The 23980-nt window shown below is 37.3% G+C and overlaps 1 protein-coding gene and 1 non-coding gene across 3 annotated transcripts; both read right to left on the bottom strand.

Annotated features, from left to right (window-relative positions):
- Positions 1–1296: 1296 nt before the first annotated feature.
- Positions 1297–7013, bottom strand: LOC128628707 (junctional adhesion molecule-like). The gene is made up of 2 exons (XM_053685900.1): positions 6213–7013; positions 1297–1625 (listed from the first exon to the last, which is right to left on the bottom strand). Exons 1-2 carry the CDS (start codon positions 6529–6531, stop codon positions 1297–1299), a joined length of 648 nt encoding a protein of 215 aa, XP_053541875.1. The 5' UTR covers positions 6532–7013.
- Positions 7014–10499: 3486 nt separating this feature from the next.
- Positions 10500–13507, bottom strand: LOC108261158 (uncharacterized). 2 transcript variants are annotated; one of them, XR_008398115.1, is made up of 3 exons: positions 13380–13507; positions 11934–12590; positions 10500–11826 (listed from the first exon to the last, which is right to left on the bottom strand). It is a non-coding gene; the product is annotated as an uncharacterized LOC108261158 (transcript). The 2 variants fall into 2 exon arrangements; XR_008398114.1 differs by having other exon boundaries at positions 10500–12130; positions 12510–12590.
- Positions 13508–23980: the final 10473 nt, after the last annotated feature.

Below are 23980 nucleotides of genomic sequence, written 5' to 3'. Positions count from 1 at the left end.
TAGATTGTTAGAATGCTGGCATATTCAGTGTTGTCTCCAGCGTTGATCTGGACCCGTGCTGCTCCGGCTGTGTTCACGTGGGTTACAGTAGAGTAAGTAACATCAGGTTCAGTCTGTGGAAAGACAGAACCAGAAAATTATACATATAAAACACACACCAATTTCTAGTACTTTTACTGTTGACTCCAGAAACACAACTTATATGTATACATCTGAGCAGTTGAGGCTTAAGGGCCTTGCTCATGGGTCCAGCAGCAGCAGAACTTGGATTTGAACTCACAACCTTCCAAGGAGAGGTCCAATGACACAACCATTGAGCTAAACACTGCCATGTGGTTCTGATAGAAGAAGCAGTGTGTTTCATGTGTGTTACCTGCAGTGTATCACAAATACAACTAAATCTCTAAAGGTAGAAACAAATCTGCTATAACTGTTACTGTAGAAGCCATGCAGAATGAAATGGAGATTAAATTTAGAATACAGTAGGACTCTGATGGACGAGGAGAATTTGATGAAATTTTGTAGTTCCTTTTCAGTCATTTATCTTCTGATTCAAAGACATTAAAGATTATTATTATTAAAGATAATAATAAAAATGCAGCTGAGCTCAGGCCTGCATGTACACTAACCTGATCCTTCCGCTTTCTCTTACAGTCCGGACGTCCTTCAGTAATCACCTCCTCTCCACATCTTCCTCCTAAAGAGAAAAGACCTCAGAAATCACACCTCTAGTGGAAACTACACAATTTCATTTTCCTTATCCAGAGACACATACAGAAGTGCTGCTGCTTCTACAGGTTTCAGTTCATCAATCTCAGAATTTGTTGTTTTGTGTGTGTGTGTGTGAGAGTTTGTGAGTGAGAGTGTGTGTGTGTGTGTGTGTGTGTGTGTGTTGTACCTTTGCGTCTCCAACAAATAAATGTCACTACACCGGGTATCACCAACAATAAAACCGCCAGAATGCCGAAAACTGTAATAAAACACACCAAAAATGTTAATAAATGTAAAAATACAGATGTGTTTTTTCATTGCTGATGAAAAGTTTTGGCACCTAGAGGGAGGCTGCTGTGTGTTTGTTGTTTATCTTGTTCCAGTGTTGTTGAGGATGATGCAGGTGGAGAGTTTGTTGTTTTACTCTGAGGCGGTTCTGATGGAGGTGTTGTGTCTGTTTTCCTCGAGTGTGTTGAAGTTTCTCTTCTTCCTACTGAAAAGACAAAACTTATTAAAACCAATGACTGTTTTTATCACTGTTAGTAATATGGCACATGACACTGGAGTAAAGCATACTCACAGTCATTAATGAAAACATGTACCTTTAACAGATAATCTGACATCTCTGCTATCGTCCTGTACAGAACATCTGTAATCTCCCAGGTCCTCTTCAGTCAGGTCTGATATGAGTAGAGAGAGGTTTCCTGGAGCGTTGTTACTGACCAGTTTGACTCTGTTTCTGTGACGTCCAGTCTGTTCAGGGTAAATTTCCTGAACATGATTGATTCCAATAAACTCCCATTTTACAGACTTTGGTTTGTCCTGTAGGTCAGTGCAGACGCAGGGCAGAACTACAGACTCTCCTGTGAACACAGTCACATGCTCTACCCCTGTCTTATTCACCAGCTCACAGTCTGTAAACATAACATTTACAGTTAATAATAGAAGTACTGCATTATTAATATTCCCTGCTTGTAAATCACAACATTTTCTGGTGCAAACAGAAGAGATTTTTAAAGGATGAGCCAATCACCTGTTCAAATTTTCTATATGAATCCAATATCAGGACTGTGATACCCAACACTGAACCTATACTGGTAAACTTAATATAATAAATAATAATCACAATTAATATACTTCACCTTGCATAAAAACAACCTTATCTTATAAATAAAGTTAAGACATTACTTAAGGGACATCTTCTTAGGGCTACATGACACCTACATAAACCCTTCATAACCACTGACATGAACCTAAATAAATATTTATAAAGACATGTATTTAAAGGACTTCCTAAAGCATCAGCTGATGTACAGACTGTGTTTATCAATGTTCATGTTAAGTTGATATAACGTGTAGTCTAGTATGTCAAGATTTTGAATCAGTTCATGAATAACGCTATCATTTTGCAAAAATTAAACACAATTTAAAAATAATTCAGAACAATTATGAATATGTAAGGTGCACATTAAGCTACATATCAATTTAAAATGATGATCGTGTTCACCTGTATATGTATCCTTAAATTTGAGCTTGATCTCTTGTACATCGTTTTATAATCGAAGTCTTGGACGAATTATTTTAAGCTTTGTATCTAATCTTTATATCTTTGTATTTAATCTCTTAATATTTATGTGTAATAATTTATATAACTGACTATTATTAATGTCTTAATAATGCAAGATTAATCTGAAAATAAACAAAAGACATACAATACAGTTTAGTGTAATTGTGCAGTTGTCAAGAACACGGGCGTCGCTAAACCCTTTTTACTGGGACACGAGTCTTTTTGAAGTGATTTGTTCATTTAGGAGGCTGGTTAGTTAGTTTACTCATAAAAATGTTAATCAAACACACCTGTCTGTAATTTTCTGCGTATAAATCTTTGGTTAGATGTTTCAGGTGTGTGTGATTAGGGATGGAGTTAAACTCTGCAGGACAGTGCAGTGGCCCTCAGGACCGGAATCGCCCATCCCTGGTTTAAGAGATAATTTCACAGTTTCAGTGGCTCCATTATATTGTCTGGTATTTGTGTAAATAAAACATAATGAATTTGTTTTTGGGGACTAGGTTTCTGATGGACTAGGATTGGAGAGGATGGATTTTAAATGTAATGATAATGTTTATATATTTGTTGTTTTATATACAGATTATTTCAAAAGTCACTACTGTATTATTGTGATGGGATTTCAGATACAAGCTTTTTTTTGTGTATATCTATGTGTATTTATTTCAGGAGTTTTAATAGAAATGAGGTATAGTAAATATCAAATAAAATGTAAACTTGCATTGATGAAGTTAATGTTGTTAGCAATTGTTTAAAAATGACCATGGTAAAACAGAGTTCCAAGGTATAAAAATATAGTTTGTCTGTCATTTAACCAAACAATAACCAGTTTTTATACCTAAAAAAGTTTAAAGTAAGTAAATAAATAAAACTTTGATTCCTTAAAGTTTTATATAAAAGTTTAGCAAAGGCCTTTACAGACATTTAAATTGTAAAATTGAACTAATGAAACGCTGACCCTGGACCCCCTTAAAACTTTTTAAAGTATGTTTGTAAAGTTCTTGTGGGGCCCGTGCCCCTGTACTGATCAAACTCTAGAAACGGTCCTGGTCAACATAATCATCTCACACGGATTCATTTAACTCCGAGTCCAAGGACGTGGTGTGAATCATTTCCCCGCCCCATACATCACGTAACAAACTGTGGTTGGTCGCATTACGTGTCCATCAGACGGTCTCTTCCTGGCCATGTGAACTACACTGAGGCTCTTAATTCATGTGAAGTAAGCAGGTACTACAGATATGCAGTGAAGGCCATCGTAATAACTGGACAAAATACGTAGTGATTGGTTGCACTACATCATTACTCATTTGAACTTGTTACTGGAAAAGCTACACTATTTGTAAAGTACTGGAGCTACTGTCACACTACTGAAAAATGGAGTTAAGTTAGTAGTGTCACTACTTTTAGTTAGCTACTCGACTTGAGTTTAGCAGCCGCTAAGCAGATGGTCAAGTTAAGAAACAAAACTTCATTTCATTATTAAACAACATGATTAAGTGCTGAATCAATGATCTGTCTGAGAATGTGTTCCAGCAGCTAATTAGCAGAGTTCAGGCTTGTCGTTTTTACAGAATTTCACACTCATTAGATATGAGTGTGATGGAGAAACCGAGGAAAGTTTCTTTTTTGCAGACCTCTACATTCAAATGTAACTGCTGAAGCTGTGTTTGACTTTTTGAACAATTTCATGGTTTCCAATGACATCAGCAGGACAAAGTGTGTTGGACTCAGCACTGATGGTTCTCGCTCTATGATGGAGCAACACAGTGGACTGGTGAAGCAGGTCAGAGACTCGGCCCCACTGCTCACTCACATACATTGCTGCATTCACACAGAGGCATCAGCTGCTAAGAGAATGTCCACGGATTTAAAGACTGTTTTGGATGATGCTGACAGAATGGTGAATTACATCAAAAGTCGTCCATTACACGTTTGTTTTCCCTTCTGTGTGAGGAGATGGGGGGCGCACGGTGGCTTAGTGGTTACCACGTTCGCCTCACACTTCTAGGGTTGGGGGTTCGAATCGACACCCTGTGTGTGCGGAGTTTGCATGTTCTCCCCGTGCTGCGGGGGTTTCCTCCGGGTACTCCGGTTTCCTCCCCTCCAAAGACGTGCATGGTAGGTGGATTGGCGTGTCTGTTGTGTATGAAAGTGTGTATGAATCACACCATCTTCAGTCGTCCGAGCCAACTGCGAGAAAACGTGTGTGTTTTTGAAGGAAAGGCCACTTCCTGTCAGTGTAGCAGTTGCTATGGCAGCGCACCTGCAGGCTTTGAAGTCACAGATACAGGACTATTTCCCTGGCATGAGAGAACAGTAGAGCTGGATACAGAATAACTTTGCCAAGCACGTTAAGGATGTAAATGCAGGTCTCACCTCCAAGGAACAGGACAGTCTTCTATCCTGTGATAGCTTTTAGAAACTGATTTTTTTTTCAGAAAGACTTTTGACTCAGTTCTGGTTGCATGTGTCTTCCAAATACCCCGAGCTCTGTAACAAGGCAATCATGTTTCTGATGCCGTTTGCCAAAGGTAAGTATAGTTTAGGTTTGTATCTGGTTCCCCACCAGAGATATTCAACCCAAAAGTGAACAGAATTTTAAAAAATGCCACTTTCTCGCCCCTTACTTTCTCAACTCAAAAATGAAATGTTCTGCATGCACACTATACTTATCTAGGTACCTCATAAAAATTAAAACTGAGACTCGAACCCTTCCCATTATTATAAATTGACCCTAAATGTGGAACTGTGAGCAATCTTCAGCACTACACTTGGACTATATTTCTAACTCTAAGGAACAAGAATGTGCAAAATGTTTATGTATTTGAACTTTTAATGTGCGCTAGAGGTCAGTTTTTGTTCCAGGAAGCTAGGACCATCCTGAACCGAGATATTGAGGTTTCCGTAAACAGCTGTATAACAAAAAACTGCTGGTTTTGCAACGCCAATACATAGAGTAATCACTCAGAAATAATTCTGAAAATTAAAAACAGTCGAGCAACCGACTTTGTAATTATTGGACCACTTGAGATGGAATGACCCATTAGGTCCTGTCAGTAAACCTGCTGCATCAGACTACTGGACTGTTCTTTACTAAGTTCTTAATTGACGAAGTTTACATCGTTCTTCAATTTAAATGTAGATGTTGTAATGTCATTTAAACATTGTTTTTCAACACAGTTATGAATTTTTTTTAAACAGATTTGTGAACTGTATGCCCCTGTAGCTTCTCTTACAGATTTTGATGTTGTATATAATTGTATGCAGTGTTTTGGATTTAGATACAACATGTTTGTAAACAGAATGAAGAAAAGCCTCTTACCTTCACCAGAATATGATTCTAACATTTTTATAGTAGTTCACATAATGCTAATGAAACCCTTCCAAGTGTTAATAAATGATGTCATTTTGTGCAAAGAGAAAATTTACTTTATTATATATATTTTTCTATATTTTATCAATCTATATTTATTATACACCCAGGAAGCTCTGCTGTGGACATTAAATGGTGTTATGATGCTTTCCAGGTTGACTTACTTAGAGTGAGTTTGGTTTTAACGTTTCAAGTCATATTAACATTATTTTATGGTAGTTCACTTAATTCATAATGCTAATGAAACAAAGAGACAATTTACTTATATATAAAATTAGTCTATATTTATAAACACTGCAGTGTTACCAAAATAAATCATAGATTAGACTCAAATCCAATCTGATAGCATTCCAAAGTTCAGGTCAGTCTGATACCCATAATCGGTATTTATTGCTATTTATAACATGATTTTGAAAAAAATGACTTCTAGAGTAAAATCCTAAACCCTGGTAAATGGAGTAAACTTTTTTGTTACATATTTAACTATAATTCATTTGAACACTGATCAAGTCTGTTTTCACTGAATATCAACTATTATTGTGTATTTAAATACTTTACCTTTAACATTAAGCCTGATGTCTCTGTATTCCTTCTCAGTCCTGCACCTGTAGTCTACCTGATCCGCTTCTCTCAGGTCAGATATGAGCAGAGACAGATTAGCAGGAGAAATGTGATTAAACAGCTGAAGTCTGTCACGGTAGTGTTCATCATTTAACACTTCTGTCAGAGGTCCTGTTCTGTAGCTCCACCAGGTGAATCTCTGAGGTTTGGTGTGCAGGTCAGAGCAGGAGCAGGGGAACAGCACTGAACCACCTGTGTGTCCTGTGATTACTGTCAGAATATCACCAGAGAGAGAACAGCCTACAGAAACAAACATACAAAAACTCACAATCTACTGAATACAATATGAAGTACAACATTTCAAAATGAATTTTTATGAAAATACTTATGTTTCAGTACGTTTAATCCCTAATCTCTTGTTTCTCAGCCCAGTTCCTAACTACTTGTCATGGTTTCCCCTTTATGCAGCGCGCTGTGAAGTATGTGAACAAGTCCTTGGTGAACAGGAAGGTCTTTACACACTCATTCACACTTTGTTTTTTACATGAAGACAGGAGACTTCAAATTTGGGACCACAAAAGTCCCAAACAAGATCATGTATAGCAGTCTTCTTACACAAAAGAGGATGATGTGTCTGCCATGTCAACACAGAATTTGGCATCTGACTCCATTTCCCAGCATGCACCTCCGACTACAAATATGGCTACCATCGACTACAAATATGGCTACCATGGACTCCAACTCCCAGTTCACACGCTCAAGCTCACCGCATTACTGACTGCACACACCTGGACTCAATCACCACTCCACACTATATAAACATACTCATACTCCGAATATTTTTTTGTATAAGTTTGTACATTGCTTGAACCTTTGCCTGCTCAGTGTCAAGGGTTCCTACTCCAATGTTCTCTGTGTTTCTCTGAACAACGTAAGGTGGATCAGTTTATTAACCTTCTCAAAGGGCAAGGGATTAACCTGGACGACCGCAGTCTGGAACCAAGGAGGGAAACACACCTCAACTCACGATCAATTCACTGAACTGTTCCTCCAGAAGGTAAAGAAATTGTAGCGCATTCAACTGCAGGAAACACAACCAACCACACACACACAATTATAACTAGGGGCAATTTATCTTGGTCAGTCCACCTACTGGTGTATTTTAGGAGGTGGGAGGAAACCAGAGAACCCAGAGGACAAGCACAGAAACTCCATGAGTTTCAATATGAAGTACAACATTTCAAAATGTTTTTAAGAAAAATACTTCAGTACATTTAATTCCAAAATCTTGAACCTACTACACGGCAAAACGCAGATCAGGAAAGTGAACTGAATTAGAGTGTAAAGTGGGCGGGGTTAACAGACTGAGGTAAATTCGTTGTCGTTAGCTTGGCCGGCTAAGGCATGATGGAGATCACAAAAAAGGTTTCAAACGCTGTTACAACTGTTTTCTTGTTTAAACCTTCAACAAGTTAACAATTTATTCGGGTATTGTTAAACAAGTCCTGTTTAACCAAGGTTTAATACTTAAAAAGAGCCGACGCGCTGTCTTCCACCATTTTTTTCTGAGCTCGTGCGCACCAGTCCTGTTGCATTATGGGATTTTTGACTCGCGTAGTGTCCATCGGTTGCACGCTGCAAAATCTCACCGGAAGCAGTACACCATCCGGGTATTTCTCTCCTACTGAGAATTCGGACATAACTACTACCCCTCTGGTGTACTGCTGTTCGTCTACTGTGTAGTAGGTAGTACACCATTTCAGACGCAGCCAGCGTGTTACAACTACACAATGTGCAGATTTCTTTAAACTGATCAGTTTCCAGTTTTAACAATTATTTATACACATTTCTCAATACTATGTTCACTTCTTTAAAACTTTTTTTTTTTTTTAAATGTGAACACAGTACTGACAAATGCATTTAACTAGTGTTTAAAAATAACAGTAAATAAGGTGTAATGCAGGAAGTGAAGATGGTCACTGACAGAGAGACAGCAGAAAAAGATGTGAAATTCACACGCATCTATTTACAGCTAAGACCAGAATGAAGACGTGACAGTTACAAGTTACAGGAAAAGAACTTTTCTATTACACTTTATATGAGTTATTATAGATACATTCACTAAGACAGAGATTGTGAGAGATGTAATTCAGTAAATGTGTAAAAACACACACTGTAAGTATTATAGGGGTGTAAAATAATCTCACTGTAGATCTGTTGGTTCTATTAATATTATAACAAGTAAGTAAAGTTGTTCTTAATTAAAACTCTAAATGATAAATATTTGATCATTTTACTAATATTCTCTCTCCTTTCTGTAATAGAAATTCTGATTCTTCTACACACACACCAGTGAAACATGCGCTCACGCACACACACACACACACACACACATTCACACACACACGTGCGCACACACACACACTGTCACTTCACTCTCCTGCAGCGACGTGAAACACAGCAGACAAAAGATACAAGCACTTCATCATTACTGATTCTTCTGCACACACACCAGTGAAACACACACACACACACACACACACACACACACACACACACACACACACACACACACTGTCACACTACCGGAGTGTCTCTCTTTTATATACTTTGGTTTTCAGGAAATAACTGCTGTGTCATTTCTCATTTTTGAAAATCTCTTTCATCACTCTTTCCATGACTCAATTTCATTGTATATGCAGTATTAATATTTATTCATATATTTTTTCATGTGGTGGTTTTATCATATTCATAGTATCATTGTTATCTGTCTTAGGTGCCACTTTCTCAGTTGCTCAAGTGAAGTTTGTTAGATGACCCCTAGGAAGCCTGAGGGACCGAGTCAACACAACAGAAGACTTCAGGTGTTTTCAATCAAAGGGATGACAATCAGGTGTGAGTGAGCATTCAGTTTTATTTAAAGAACAGGGATCTGTCACAGTCTGATCTTCACAACACATGTTTGTGGAAGTGTATCATGGCATGAACAAAGGAGATTGCTGCCCCTTTGCAGTTTGCTAAAGATCAAATGGACAAGCCAGAAGGCTATTGGAAAAATATTTTGTGGATAGATGAGACCAAAATAGAATTTTTGGTTTAAATGAGAAGCGTTATGTTTGGAGAAAGGAAAACACTGCATTCCAGCATAAGAACCTTATCCCATCTGTGAAACATGGTGGTGGTAGTATCATGGTTTGGACCAGTTTTGCTGCATCTGGTCCAGGACGACTTGACATCATTGATGGAACAATTGGTCAGTCCACCTACTCATGTATTTTAGGAGGTGGGAGGAAACCAGAGAACCCAGAGGAAACCCACATGGACATGGGGAGAACAGAAGCCCGAGCTCAGGACTGAAGCGGGGACCCTGGAGCTGTGAGGAGACAACGCTACCCACTGCATCACCACACTGCTCATAGATCCACAGAGTTCCCCTTTTGTATAGATGGTAATGAATCAAAAACACAACAGCTGTGTAACGCTAAACTGGAAATTAGCTGTTATTGTTTTTGTTTTTTTTAATTAGTTTTAGTTTTACAACAATTTATTTATAAGTAATGAGAGTGACACAGTTCAGTCCACATAGACCGCTGTTGTGAGTTTTGAAAATGTGAACACAGTATTGATAAAGGCATGCAACTAACTGTAAAAAAAAATGTTTTTTTAAATCTCTCCTTCACTCATTATATATATATATATATATGTATGTGTATATATATATATATATATATATATATATATATATATATATATATATGTGTATATATATATATATATATATATATATATATATATATATATATATATATGTGTATATATATATATATATATATATATATATATATATATATATATATATATATATATATATATATATGTATGTGTATATATATGTATGTGTATATATATATATGTATGTGTATATATATATATGTATGTGTATATATATATGTATGTGTATATATATATGTATATATAACACTGCAGGTGTGAAAAGGTGTGAAATTCACACGCATCTATTTACAGCTAAGACCAGAATGAAGACGTGACAGTTACAAGTTACAGGAAAAGAACTTTTCTATTACACTTTATATGAGTTATTATAGATACATTCAATAAGACAGAGATTGTGAGAGATGTAATTCAGTAAATGTGTAAAAACATACACTGTAAGTATTATAGGGATGTAAAATAATCTCACTGTAGATTCCTCCTTATTCATTCACCCACCTCTCTTCATCAGTACATTTTAGACTGAAGTTAATCAGGAAGAAAAAATCCACATGATCAAAGCTGAACAGGTCTAAATAAGGAGATTATAACACAAGGCATGACGTGTATGTTTACCTTGTGTATAAAGATTACTGCTGTCTTTGGACAATTTGGTTGTTCAGGAACAGGGCTGAACTACGGCCTACTGTAAACCCAGTCTGGACAGAAACCACATGAACTAAACACAAAGCAGCTGAACTAAGAACTGGATAATATTCTCTCTCCTTTCTGTAATAGAAAATAGAAAATAACTTCACTCACCTGCAGCGACGTGAAACACAGCAGACAAAAGATACAAGCACTTCATCATTACTGATTCTTCTGCACACACACCAGTCCCTCAAAGTGACAACACACACACACTCACACTGCCTGAGTGTCTCTCTGTTATATAGTGTGATTATCAGGAAACCACAACAACCACTGTCTCATTTTTTATTTTTGAAGATCTCTCATCACTCTTTCCATGACTCAATTTACTTGTTATATGCAGTATTAATATTTATTCATATATTATCCCCATTTCCATAAAAGTTGGGATTTTTTCTAAAACGCATTAAAAATCCGTGATTTGTCAAGTCTCTTGAAACTTTAATTAACTGACAAACGTACAAAGAAAAGATAATGAATGTTTTCACTGAACAACTTAATTGTATTTTGTAAATTTAAACAAATTTAGAATTTGATGCCTTCAACACACTCAAAAAAAGTTGGGACAAAGGCAAAATAAGACTGAAAAGTTTATAGAATATTCAAATAAAACCATTTTGGAGGATCAGGTTTGGGTCAAAAAAGGAGCATCCACCAAAAGCTTGGTCTTTGCTATCAAGGATGGGTCTTGGCTCACCAATTTGTTCCAAGCTTCGTGCGAGAATTGTCAGTCAGTTCAAAAAGAACATTGCTCAACACAAGATTGCAAAGTATTTAGATCTTTCACCATCTACAGTCCATAATATTGTGAAACGATTCAGAGAAAATGGGGAAATCTCATTGCTTAAAGGGGAAGGCCGAAACCACTGTTGAATGTGTATGATCTTCGAGCCCTCAGGCGGCTTTGCCTGAAAGATCATCATGCTACTGTGATAAATATAACCACATGGGTTCGGGAGTACTTCGGAAAACCGTTGTCACTTAACGCAGTCAGCTGCTGCATCCAGAAATGCAACCTGAAACTCTTTTACACAAGGAGGAAGCCATACATCAACTCTATGCAGAAACGCCGCCGAGTTCTCTGGGCCTGAGCTCATCTCAGATGGACTGAAAGGCAGTGGAAAGGTGTGCTGTGGTCAGATGAGTCCATGTTTCAGCTTGTTTTCGGGAAAAACGGATGTCGAGTTCTCTGACAAAGATGAAAAAGACCAACCAGACTGTTATAAGTGAAAGGTGCAATGTATGAGGGTGCATCAGTGCCGATGGCATGGGTGACTTGCATATGTGTGAAGGTACCATTGACACTGAGGCGTATATATGAGGGGTTGTAGAGAGACACATGCTGCCATCAAGACAACGTCTTTTCCCAGGAAGTCCATGGTTACTTTATCAAGACAATGCCAGGCCTCATTCTGCATGTGCTACAATAGCATGGCTTCGTAGACACGGAGTGCGTGTGCTTGAGCGGCCTGCCAGCAGTCCAGATCTGTCTCCTATGGTGCATCATGAAGAGGAGAATCAGACAATGGCGACTAAGAACTGTTGAGCAGCTGAAGTCTTGTATCAAGCAAGAATCGGCTAAAATTCCACTTGCAAAACTGCAACAGTTATTATCCTCATTTCCCAAACGATTAAAAAGTGTAATTAAAAGGAAGGGTGATGTAACACAGTGGTAAACATGCCTTTGTCCAACTTTTTTTGAGTGTGTTTTTTGAGTGAGTTGTTATTATTATTATTTTGCGAGCAGGTTGTTATCAGTTGAGTTCATATACAGTCAGGAATTCACAATTTTATTTTATTATATATATTTATTTATTTAAATTAATGAAGATGAAACATTTTCAGACATCATGGCAAAAACATTATCCTTACAACAAAGAGTGTAAAGTCCACAAACCAGGCACCACAGCAATAGAGTGAGGCAGGGATGATGTCATTCTGTATGCAAAATCACTAAAGTACAAAGAAAGAAGAAGACGACCGTTTTTCTTCCTCGAATAATAATAATAATAATAATAATAATAATAATAATAATAATAATACTCATTCATGAAACAAGGATCTAACTTTTTTGCAGTTTTTATTATTATTATTATTTTCAGTGATTCTTAGTAAATAAATAATTATTTTTTGAAAGATGTAAACCAGGACTTCATATATTTCAACTTGTGTACAAAACTTTCCCAAAAGCAATAAATTCTTAACCAGTAGTTTGACTTTTTTGTCTTCTATTAACATACCAAATACAATATGATTTTGTCTTATTTATTTGATGTGTTTTGTGTCTAGGCGTTTAGATACGGTATGTCCTCCTGAAAAGTTTTAACAAAACTACACTCAGAGAATAGATGGTCAGATGTTTCTATATGCTCATCACAATAGATGCAGCTGTTACGGTCAAAATTAAACATCTTTCTTAACTAATCATTTGTAAGATATGTTACAGGCCTCAAGCATGAGTAACCCGTGAACAGATATTGTGTCCTGTTTTGTAGAGGAAAATCAGACACAGGAGATGTTACTTGTGATTGCTCAGCAAGCTGTTCTCTGTCTGAGGAGCGGAAGCATCGCGCAGCCCTACTAGCGCTCACATAAATGAACACTCAGGCCAATTATTCAGGCCAATACACAAAACAACTCAACAATTGTGACAATACATTTGTAGGCGTCACAGATGCACATTATTTAAGACTTTAAAATGATTTTTTTTTTAAAATAAATGCAAGACTAAGTTTCTTTTACCTGATACAGGATGTAAAACTTCATCAAACCTGTTTGAGACGTCTGTTTCCAGAATTTTTCCATCCGTTTGTGACAAGTGTAATGTTAAGGCAGAATCAGGTCCGCTACTGGCCAAATGGGTGCCCTAAGCAGAATCCTATTGTTGTGCTCCCCCTCCACCCCTCCCTCCCCTTCCCGTTCGTCTCCTCCCTCCTTCCCTCCCCTTTCGTCTCCTCCCTCCCACTCTCACTCACTCCCTCCCTCCCTCAGTCCCTCCCCTTTCATCTCCTCACAAACATTGATCTAAATCAGAGGTTCTCAACCTTTTGTAACGAAAGCGCCCCCTATCATGTAGCTTCTGGCAACTGCAACCACCACCACCACCACCAATTGAGGAAACCAGGTATAATGATTATCTATTCTATATAAAATCAGTCTAAATATAACTTAATCTATAATCTGTTTTGATAGATAGATTTATTTTTTTGCTTTTGTGTTTTTGTACTTTTTAAAATAACTTTTCATAACTATAATGTTTTTTAAAATAACTTTTATGACTTTTATAAAACTATATAACAGACAGGTATGGAACATGAAAGATCACAAATGTTTCTGAACACTATAACTACGTTGAACAAGAGAACTAGGCTGTAATAACTTGTACTATTTTACATGTAAAAACATGTTGTATTACATTCGTCTTGCATGTATTCAGAATGATTTAACTGAAGCAATAAGTGATGTGATTAGAAATGATATAAAAAAGGAGATTAATGCAGCCCTATTTGTTGCTGTAGAAGTAGACGAGACAACGGATGTGACAAACAAACCCCAGCTCTGTCATTTTGCGTTATGTGGCTAAAAGTGAATGGTGAATTTATGCTACTCTGTTGAATTCATATATTTGTAAATCTGACTTTGAAAGAGTCAGTGCCTCCCCAGCCACCAACCTCACCGCACGTCAAGAGACGTGAACACAGGTTTCTCGAGAGAACACAACAGGTAAGCTGTCTTTGCGAGACAACGCAAACGTTTCTCGGGGGAACGCAAAAGCTTTGAATTTTTTTTCCTCCCATCCCATTTTTCCCACCACCACCACCACCACCATGCCCCTTTAGCGGCTCCGTAATAGATAGATTCTTTTCCTTTTGTGTTTTTGTACTTTTTAAATGACTTTTCATAACTTTTACTATGTTACATGGGAAACATGTTGCATTACATTCATCGTGCATTCTAAAAACATTCACGTAAGAATGGTGTAAATCGGGATGAAGGGCGCGTCTCGTTATCCATGACATTGTTAAATCTCCGGCTCTCAGACTCTCACTGAACAGAGCAGACGCAGAGAGAGGTGAGAGTGCAGCGGGAAAGAAACACCTCGTGCTTGCAGGACAGAACTGGACACATTTGGAAAGTCGCTAAGGTTTGTCCAAAAAGTTGTTAGATTTGTGGTTAGGTGCTTATGTATGTATTTATTTATTTATTTGCAAAAAAGTCACAAATGGGGTCTGAAAAGTCGCCAAGTTATCAACACTGCTCTGCACCGACAGCTAAAAGATAAAAGGCAGGCTAAGCAAAAAGAAAATGCAGAGGGAGAGGGAAAGTGGGGTTTTCCATTTATGTACATTTTATTTGAAAAGCAATAAAATACACAGAGAACCCAAATGATGTCCTGACTGTGTTTATTTTCTTGAAAACAATTTGCGCCTCCTTCCGATCTCTCCACGCCCCGGGTTGAGAACCACTGTGTTACAGGAATGGAACAGAAATGCTCCAGTATACTCCACCATCATTACATGAAACTGTCTGTGATTATAAGAATGTGACATTTACCTCAGATAAATATGTAAGGAGTAATATTGAAATTTGTCAGGTTTTTGTCCTTAAAACGCTCGTGTGTGTGGAACTAATTTATTACGCATCCCATCTCAAGCCTACTTTGCTAATTCCAAAACATTATTTTAGAGCTAGTAACAGAGGATTGATGCACTGATATGAAGTTATTGGAAAGGGAGAGAGAGAGCGAGTGAGAGAGACATGATTATATAAAAAATATCACATATAAATAAATATCGATAAGCCTACTTGTTCACAGAGTTTGTTCCTTTTTTTTATTATTAATGCAGAAAATATAACGAATAAATAAATATTGATACTTGGTCACCGGCTTTTCTGTCTCACTGCAATCACACATTCTCTCTCTCTCTCTCTCTCTCCAATAACTGCATGTCAATGGCTCAATCCTCCTCTTCGCCTCGTGGTCGTATTACCACCTCCGGTGCACATTATTTTTACAATAATTCAATGGTTCGTCATCAATTATTACTTATTTGTGGAGAATCGATATTTTCTGTCATTTTGTTTGTTGTTAAATGTGTGTGCTGTGGTGGACAGTAGGCTAACTTTTCCGTTACTTCAGTGAACTTGGCGAAGTGATATGGAACTGTAATGCGGTCAAGATCCGACTGGAACTACTTTAGCTGTGCATTTACTGAAAAATAATTGCACGCCTCAGAACGTCTGTCAGCCAATCAGAATCGAGGATTCTACAGCACTGTGGTATAAGTATGTATTTTCACTACACATATAGACTCACATATGCAAGTACAACATCAATCAAGCACTGAAAAAAGTGATCCATTTTTCAAATGATTTCTTCATTCCTGCATGAACAAAATATATATTACACCAACACAATTTCACTCTTTCAGTTTACATTCTTTTGCAAATAATTATGTTGATGTAATTATTTTATTCTGTGAATATGCTGTACACATTTGAATCAGGTAAATGAAGCACATCACTTTTCAGTAAATGCATTATTAATAAAAGCATGTAACTAACTATGAAAAAAAGTGAACAAATTGTAAGGAGTGTTAGGGGAAAAGAATAGAAATACACGTTCAGTTCAGGCAGATTCAACAATCCTCCTTTTTTATTCTTACTCAAAGTTTTAAAAAAGTCACAAACAAGAACTTCTATAGCAGTCTATTTATGCAAAAGTCTCCTAGAGCATTAATTTTTTAATCTCATATACGTAAGAATGGTACACATAAGATATAAAATAACACGTACATTCAAAATATAATTTGCAAGATTATCCATCAGCAGTTTTTAATGATTAATAGACAAAGTGAATGCAGAACAATACCCTTAGCTAATATAAATGAAGGTGAAGAGAACACAATTATCTGGAACCACCACACACAAACACACACACACACACACACACACACACACACACACACACACACACACACACACGTATATGTCTGAATCTGATTTTTTAAATAGCAAAATTTCAGATACATACAATAAATCCAACAGAGTGAGTCTTGCGCTAGGCCATGGTGTGTATTTAATATATGTTTTCAGCATTATTCTATAATATCTGAGAACGTGTCTATATTTATTTTGGATTAGATTGTTATAATGCTGCTATATTCAGTTTTCTCTCCAGCGTTGATCTGAACTCGTGCTGCTCCGGCTGTGTTCACGTGTTATTTAGTACAGAAAGTGACAAGGTCAGGTTCAGTCTGTGGAAAGACAGAACATGAAAATTACACATATAACACACAAACAGTGACAATACTGTGGCTGTTGGTGTTGACTCTAAGAAGCAAGTAAAATCCTGTAAAGACGACAAAAATCTCCAAATCTGACTTCTTTCTTTACACCATGTGTTGTTCTGATAGAAGCAGCAGAAGATATTTTCCTATAACTCACTGTTCAATGAGAGCATGTGTGTTACATGTGTGTAATCTGTAATAACTGTTATTTTACGTGTACTAACCCGATCCTCCGGCTTTCCCTCACAGTCCTGATGTCCTTCAGTCATCACGTCCTCTCCACATCTTCCTCCTAAAGAGAAAAGACCTCAGAAATCACACCTCTAGTGGTTTGTAAGTGGTTTCTCTAATAAGGTGAGGAGACATGCTGTGCTGTTTGAACTCACACACAATAATACTGAGTAAAACAAAACATTTAGTTCTTTCAGCATGAACTGAATGATGTGGTTAAGTTCATGTAAACCCATGTTCATGTAAATGTGTGAGTCTGATCACAAATTCTTCATTTAATCTCCAAATCTGATTTGGAGCCAAAATACTGAGTTAAATAACCAAGTATTTAATCTAGACATGAAATTCCATCAGGTAACCTTTAAAAAACTATGCTGTGTGTGTGTGTGTTTGTTTGTTTGTTTGTTTGTTTTACTCTGAGGTTGTTCTGATGGACGTGTTGTGTCTGTTTTCCTCGAGTGTGTTGAAGTTTATCTTCTTCCTACTGAAAAGACAAAACTTATTAAAACTAATGACTGTTTTTATCACTGTTAGTAATATGGCACATGACACTGGAGTAAAGCATGCTCACAGTCATTAATGAAAACATGTACCTTTAACAGATAATCTGACATCTCTGCTATCAGCCTGTACATCACATCTGTAGAGTCCCTGGTCCTCTTCAGTCAGGTCTGATATGAGTAGAGAGAGGTTTCCTGGAGCGTTGTTACTGACCAGTTTGACTCTGTTTCTGTGACGTCCAGTCTGTTCAGGGTAAATTTCCTGAAAGTGACTGATTCTAGTTGCTGGTATTGAAAACTCCCATTTTACAGACTTTGGTTTGTCCTGTAGGTCAGTGCAGACGCAGGGCAGAACTACAGACTCTCCTGTGAACACAGTCACATGCTCTACCCCTGTCTTCTTCACCAGCTCACAGCCTGTAAACATAACATTTACAGTTAATACTAGAAGTACTGCATTATTAATATTCCCTGCTTGTAAATAACAACATTTTCTGCTGCAAACAGAAGAGATTTTTAAAGGATGAGCCAATCACCTGTTTAAATTCTCTATATGAATCCAATATCAGGACTCTGATATGCAACACTGAACCTATACTGGCTTATTTTAATTTTAATAACTGCTAAATCTTTAATAATCTTTAATATTGGTTTTAATAATTTTATTTCAGCTAATGATGCACTTTCAACTGGAAATAATAATAACAATTAATTTACTTCAGCTTGCATAAAAACAAAAAATAGTTATTATCATTCTAGCATGTACCTTATCTTATAAATAAAGTTAAGACATTATTTAAGGGACATCTTCATAGGGCTACATGACACCTACATAACGTGATATAACGTGTAGTGTAGTGAAACATTTCTGTACACCAGTGCTTCCCAAACTGGGGCCGAGGCTAAATCAATCAAATTAAATCAAAATAATTCAAATATTTCTAATAATTTCAAATATTCAAAATATTCAAATATCAGTTTAAAATATCAAAACTAATATTATTTTCATTATAGTGAGGTGAGAAACGTTGCTTGTTTGTAATTGTATTAAGTTACTTATTACGATTTCAGTCACTCAGACAATTACCCGCCTATTCCAAAATGCATGGATGGCTGCTCGATAAAAGAGGAGTGGAGTACGACAGTGCATCTTCAACCTCATCAAGTCGACCTGATTGCATTATGATTAAAGAAAGACTCGTAAGTACAGCGAGGAGTACTTGTCCTTCAGATGTACAAGTGTTGGACCTGCTGACAGACCCACGCCTGTCTGTGTGCTATGCTCAGAGACTCTCGTTAATGAGGCACTGAAACCATGCAAGTTACACCGTCACCTCCAAACAAAACATGGATCATTTGCCAACAAGCCTCGAGAATTGACAATAAACTGAAACAATAGCAGCAACATAAACAAGTAATTGAGTCATCCTGTGTGACCGGTGCAGAAATGAAAAGATAGTGACAGCATTGTATGAGGTTTCATACCTCTGATAGCTTCATCTTAAAATCTTCACACCATAGTTCAGTGATGGGGAAGCTACTAGTGATCACACTCTAGAAACGGCCCTGGTCAACAACATCATCTTATTTATTTAATTTAACAGCTCAGAGTAAAACGTCTGGGTTGTCCTCTAGTAATTCCAACATGGCGTTTATCATTTCCCCGCCCCATACATCACGTAACAAACTGTGGTTGGTCGCATTACGTGTCCATCAGACGGTCTCTTCCTGTCCATGTGAACTACACTGAGGCTCTTAATTCATGTGAAGTAAGCAGGTACTGCAGATATGCAGTGAAGGCCATCGTAATAACTGGACAAAATACGTAGTGATTGGTCGCACTACATCATTACTCATTTTAACTTGTTACTGGAAAAGCTACACTATTTGTAAAGTACTGGAGCTACTGTCACACTACTGAAAAATGGAGTTAAGTTAGTAGTGTCACTACTCTTAGTTAGCTACTCCCCAACACTGCCATAGGTGAAGACTTGAGTTTAGCAGCCGCTAAGCAGATGGTCAGCATTATGCTGGGGAAGAATGCAGTTAAGAAACAAAACTTGATTTCATTATTAAACAACATGATTAAGTGCTGAATCAATGATATGGCTGAGAATGTGTTCCAGCAGCTAATTAGCAGAGTTTAGGCTCGTCGTTTTTACAGAATTCAAATCGAGTCCACATAAAATTTCAAATTCATTAGGTATGAGTGTGATGGAGAAACTGAGGAAACTTTCTTTTTTGCAGACCTCTACATTCAAATGTAACTGCTGAAGCTGCGTTTGACATTTTGAACAATTTCATGGTTTCCAATGACATCAGCAGGACAAAGTGTGTTGGACTCAGCACTGATGGTTCTCGCTCTATGATGGAGCAACACAGTGGACTGGTGAAGCAGGTCAGAGACTCGGCCCCACTGCTCACTCACATACATTGCTGCATTCACAGAGAGGCATCTGTGATTTTGATTGGCTTTGTATATTAGTCTACTAGGAATACGTTTTCAGCCACTTGAATGGACTCAGTTTGCCCCTACAGGGGAAAGAAGTCACGTGCAAAACACAATAGAGGGAACCACAAAGAAAACTGATCTTTAGGGGAAAAGAATGGCCCGAGCCAACTACGAGAAAACTGGAGAGGCCACTTCCTGTTAGTGCAGCAGTTGCTATGGCAGCGCACCTGCAGGCTTTGAAGTCACAGATACAGGACTACTTCCCTGGCATGAGACAACAGCAGAGCTGGATACAGAATAACTTTGCCAACCACGTTAAGGATGTAAATGCAGGCCTCACCTCCAAGGAACAGGACAGTCTTGTTGATCTATCCTGTGATAGCTTTTAGAAACTGATTTTTTTCCAGAAAGACTTTTGACTCAGTTCTGGTTGCATGTGTCTTCCAAATACCCTGAGCTCTGTAACAAGGCAATCATGTTTCTGATGCCGTTTGCCAAAGGTAAGTATAGTTCAGGTTTGTATCTGGTCCCCCACCAGAGATATTCAACCCAAAAGTGAACAGAATTTTAATGGCACTTTCTCACCCCTTACTTTCTCAACTCAAAAATGAAAAGTTCTGCATGCACACTATACTTATCTAGGTACGACATAAAAATTAAAACTGAGACTCGAGCCCTTCCCATTATTATAAATTGACCCTAAATGTGGAACTGTGAGCAATCTTCAGCACTACACTTGGACTTCATTTCTAACTCTAAGGAACAAGAATGTGCAAAATGTTTATGTATTTGAGTTTTTAATGTGCGCTAGAGGTCAGTTTTTGTTCCAAGAAGCTAGGACCATCCTGAACCGAGATATTGAGGTTTCCATAAACAGCTGTATAACAAAAAACTGCTGGTTTTGCAACGCCAATACATAGAGTAATCACTCAAAAATAATTATGAAAATTAAAAACAGTTGAGCAACCGACTTTGTAATTATTGGACCACTTGAGATGGAATGACCCATTAGGTCCTGTCAGTAAACCTGCTGCATCAGACTACTGGACTGTTCTTTACTAAGTTATTAATTGATGAAGTTTACATCGTCCTCCAATTTAAATGTAGATGTTGTAATGTCATTTAAACATTGTTTTTCAACACAGTTATGAATTTTAATGAAACAGATTTGTGAACTGTATGCCCCTGTAGCTTCTCTTACAGATTTTGATGTTGTATATAATTGTATGCAGTGTTTTGGATTTAGACACAATATATTTATATTAATAAATGATGTCATTTTGTGCAAAGAGACAATTTAATTTATTATTTATATGTTTCTATATTTTATGAATCTATATTTATTATACACCCAGGAAGCTCTGCTGTGGACATTAAATGGTGTTATGATGCTTTCCAGGTTGACTTACTTAGAGCGAGTTTGGTTTTAATGTTTCATGTCATATTAACATTATTTTATGGTAGTTCACTTAATTCATAATGTTAATGAAACAAAGAGATAATCTACTTATACATAAAATTAGTCTATATTTATAAACACTGCAGTGTTTCCAAAATAAATCATAGATTAGACCCAAATTCAATCTGATAGCATTCCAAAGTTCAGGTCAGTCTGATACCCATATTCGGTATTTATTGCTATTTATAACTTGATTTTGACAAAATGACTTCTAGAGTAAAATCCTAAACCCTGGTAAATGGAGTAAACTTTTTTTTGTTACATATTTAACTATAATTCATTTGAACACTGATCAAGTCTGTTTTCACTGAATATCAACTTTTATTGTGTATTTAAATATTTTACCTTTAACATTAAGCCTGATGTCTCTGTATTCCTTCTCAGTGCTGCACCTGTAGACTCCCTGATCCTCTTCTCTCAGGTCAGATATGAGCAGAGACAGATTAGCAGGAGAAATGTGATTAAACAGATGAAGTCTGTCACGGTAGTGTTCATCATTTAACACTTCTGTCAGACGTCCTGTTCTGAAGGTCTCCCAGGTGAATCTCTGAGGTTTGGTGTTCAGGTCAGAGCAGGAGCAGGGGAACAGCACTGAACCACCTGTGTGTCGTGTGATTTCTCTCAGATTATTATCACCAGAGAGAGAACAGCCTACAGAAACAAACATACAGAAACTCACAATCTACTGAATACAATATGAAGTACAACATTTCACAATTAACTTTTAAGAAAAATACTTCAGTACATTTAATTCCAAAATCTCGAAATGAGTCCGTTTTACTACTGACTACTTAGTTTTAATATGAATGAATGATTATTACTGAATCCCTAATCTCTTGTTTCTCAGCCCAGTTCTTAACTACTGAGTGTGTTACACTATCTTGTGATTATTGTCACGATTCCCCCTTGAAGCAGCGTGCTCTAAGCGCGAATGCGCGAGCACCTGCTTTTCCGTTGTTGACCGTAATGACATCTGGACACGTGTGTTTTGTTTATGTTTCTGTCATGTCTCCTCCCTGTTCTGTCATTGGCTGGAATTTCACGTGGGTCTGAATTGCTCTCAGCTGCTAGCGGTTTAGACGCTGATCATGTCCGCATATATACCGCGCGCCTCCCAGCACACAACGCGGAAGAGTAATACTTTAGAGTTAGTTTAGTTCGTAGTGTATTCATAGTCACGGTCTAGAGTTAGAGTTAGAGTTAGAGTTAGAGTTAGAGTTAGAGTTAGCGTTAGCGTTAGCGTTAGCGTTAGCGTTAGAGTTAGCGTTAGCGTTAGAGTTAGCGTTAGCGTTAGAGTTAGCGTTAGAGTTAGAGTGAGAGTTAGAGTGTATCATAGTCCCGGTCCATGTTTAATTAGTTCGCGCTGGATTATCCGCTTCCAGTCCCTCGTCTTAGTTCGTTTCTTGTTTTGTTTATCGACGTAGATTCCTGCCTTGCCCCGTGTATGCCTGTTTGTCAATCGCCTGACCTCTTGCATGTTTGTGGATTACGTTTTGGATCACGTTTTGGATTTGTCTGCCTGTCTCTCTTTCTAATAAACAACTGTTCATCCTGCACTTGCATCCGTCCTATCTCTGCTCCGTCATGATTCGTGACAATTATGTGTGTGTTTTTACTTTTAAATCCCAGAGAGCTACTTGTAGTTAAACAGCTGTGGTTAGACACCATGTTACAACTACATCTGAAAATAAAGACCACTTGCAGAGAGTAATACTACACAATGTAGAGATTCCTTTAAACTGATCAGTTTCTATTTTTCACAATTATATTGTTACACATTTTAAAAATACTATTCTTTTAATACTATGTTCACTTCTTTAACACTTTTTTTTGAAAATGTGAACACAGTATTGACAAATGCATTTAACTAATTATTTAAAAATAATTGTAAATAAGGTGTAATGTAGGAAGTGAAGATGATCACTGACGGAGAGACAGCAGAAAAAAAGGGATGTAAAATAATCTCACTGTAGATGTGTTGGTCCTATTAACATTATAACACTGTAGTAAGTAAAGTTGTTGTTAATTAAAACTCTAAATGATAAACATTTCACAGTATTTGGTTTGGTTGTTCAGGAACAGGGCTGAACTACGGCCTACTGTAAACCCAGTCTGGACAGAAACCACATGAACTAAACACAAAGCAGCTGAACTAAGAACTGGCTAATATTCTCTCTCCTTTCTGTAATAGAAAATAGAAAATAACTTCACGCACCTGCAGCGACGTGAAACACAGCAGACAAAAGATACAAGCACTTCATCATTACTGATTCTTCTGCACACACACCAGTCCCTCAAAGTGACCACGACACACACACTCACACTGCCTGAGTGTCTCTCTGTTATATAGTGTGATTATCAGGAAACCACAACAACCGCTGTCTCATCTTTTATTTTTGAAGATCTTTCAT

This window comes from Ictalurus punctatus, chromosome 2, assembly GCF_001660625.3.
Source record: "Ictalurus punctatus breed USDA103 chromosome 2, Coco_2.0, whole genome shotgun sequence".
Taxonomy (NCBI): Eukaryota; Metazoa; Chordata; class Actinopteri; order Siluriformes; family Ictaluridae; genus Ictalurus; species Ictalurus punctatus.
The sequence above is the reverse complement of the archived record's forward strand: the minus strand, read 5'-3'. Positions and strand labels throughout refer to the sequence as shown.

Excerpts from the sequence above, each read along its gene's own strand:
- LOC128628707 (XM_053685900.1), bottom strand. The coding sequence starts at position 6,531 with ATGTTTGTTTCTGTAGGCTGTTCTCTCTCTGGTGATATTCTGACAGTA. Across the intron at positions 1,626-6,212 it reads CATCAGGCTTAATGTTAAAG|ACTGTGAGCTGGTGAATAAG; the intron begins GTAAAGTATTTA and ends TTATGTTTACAG.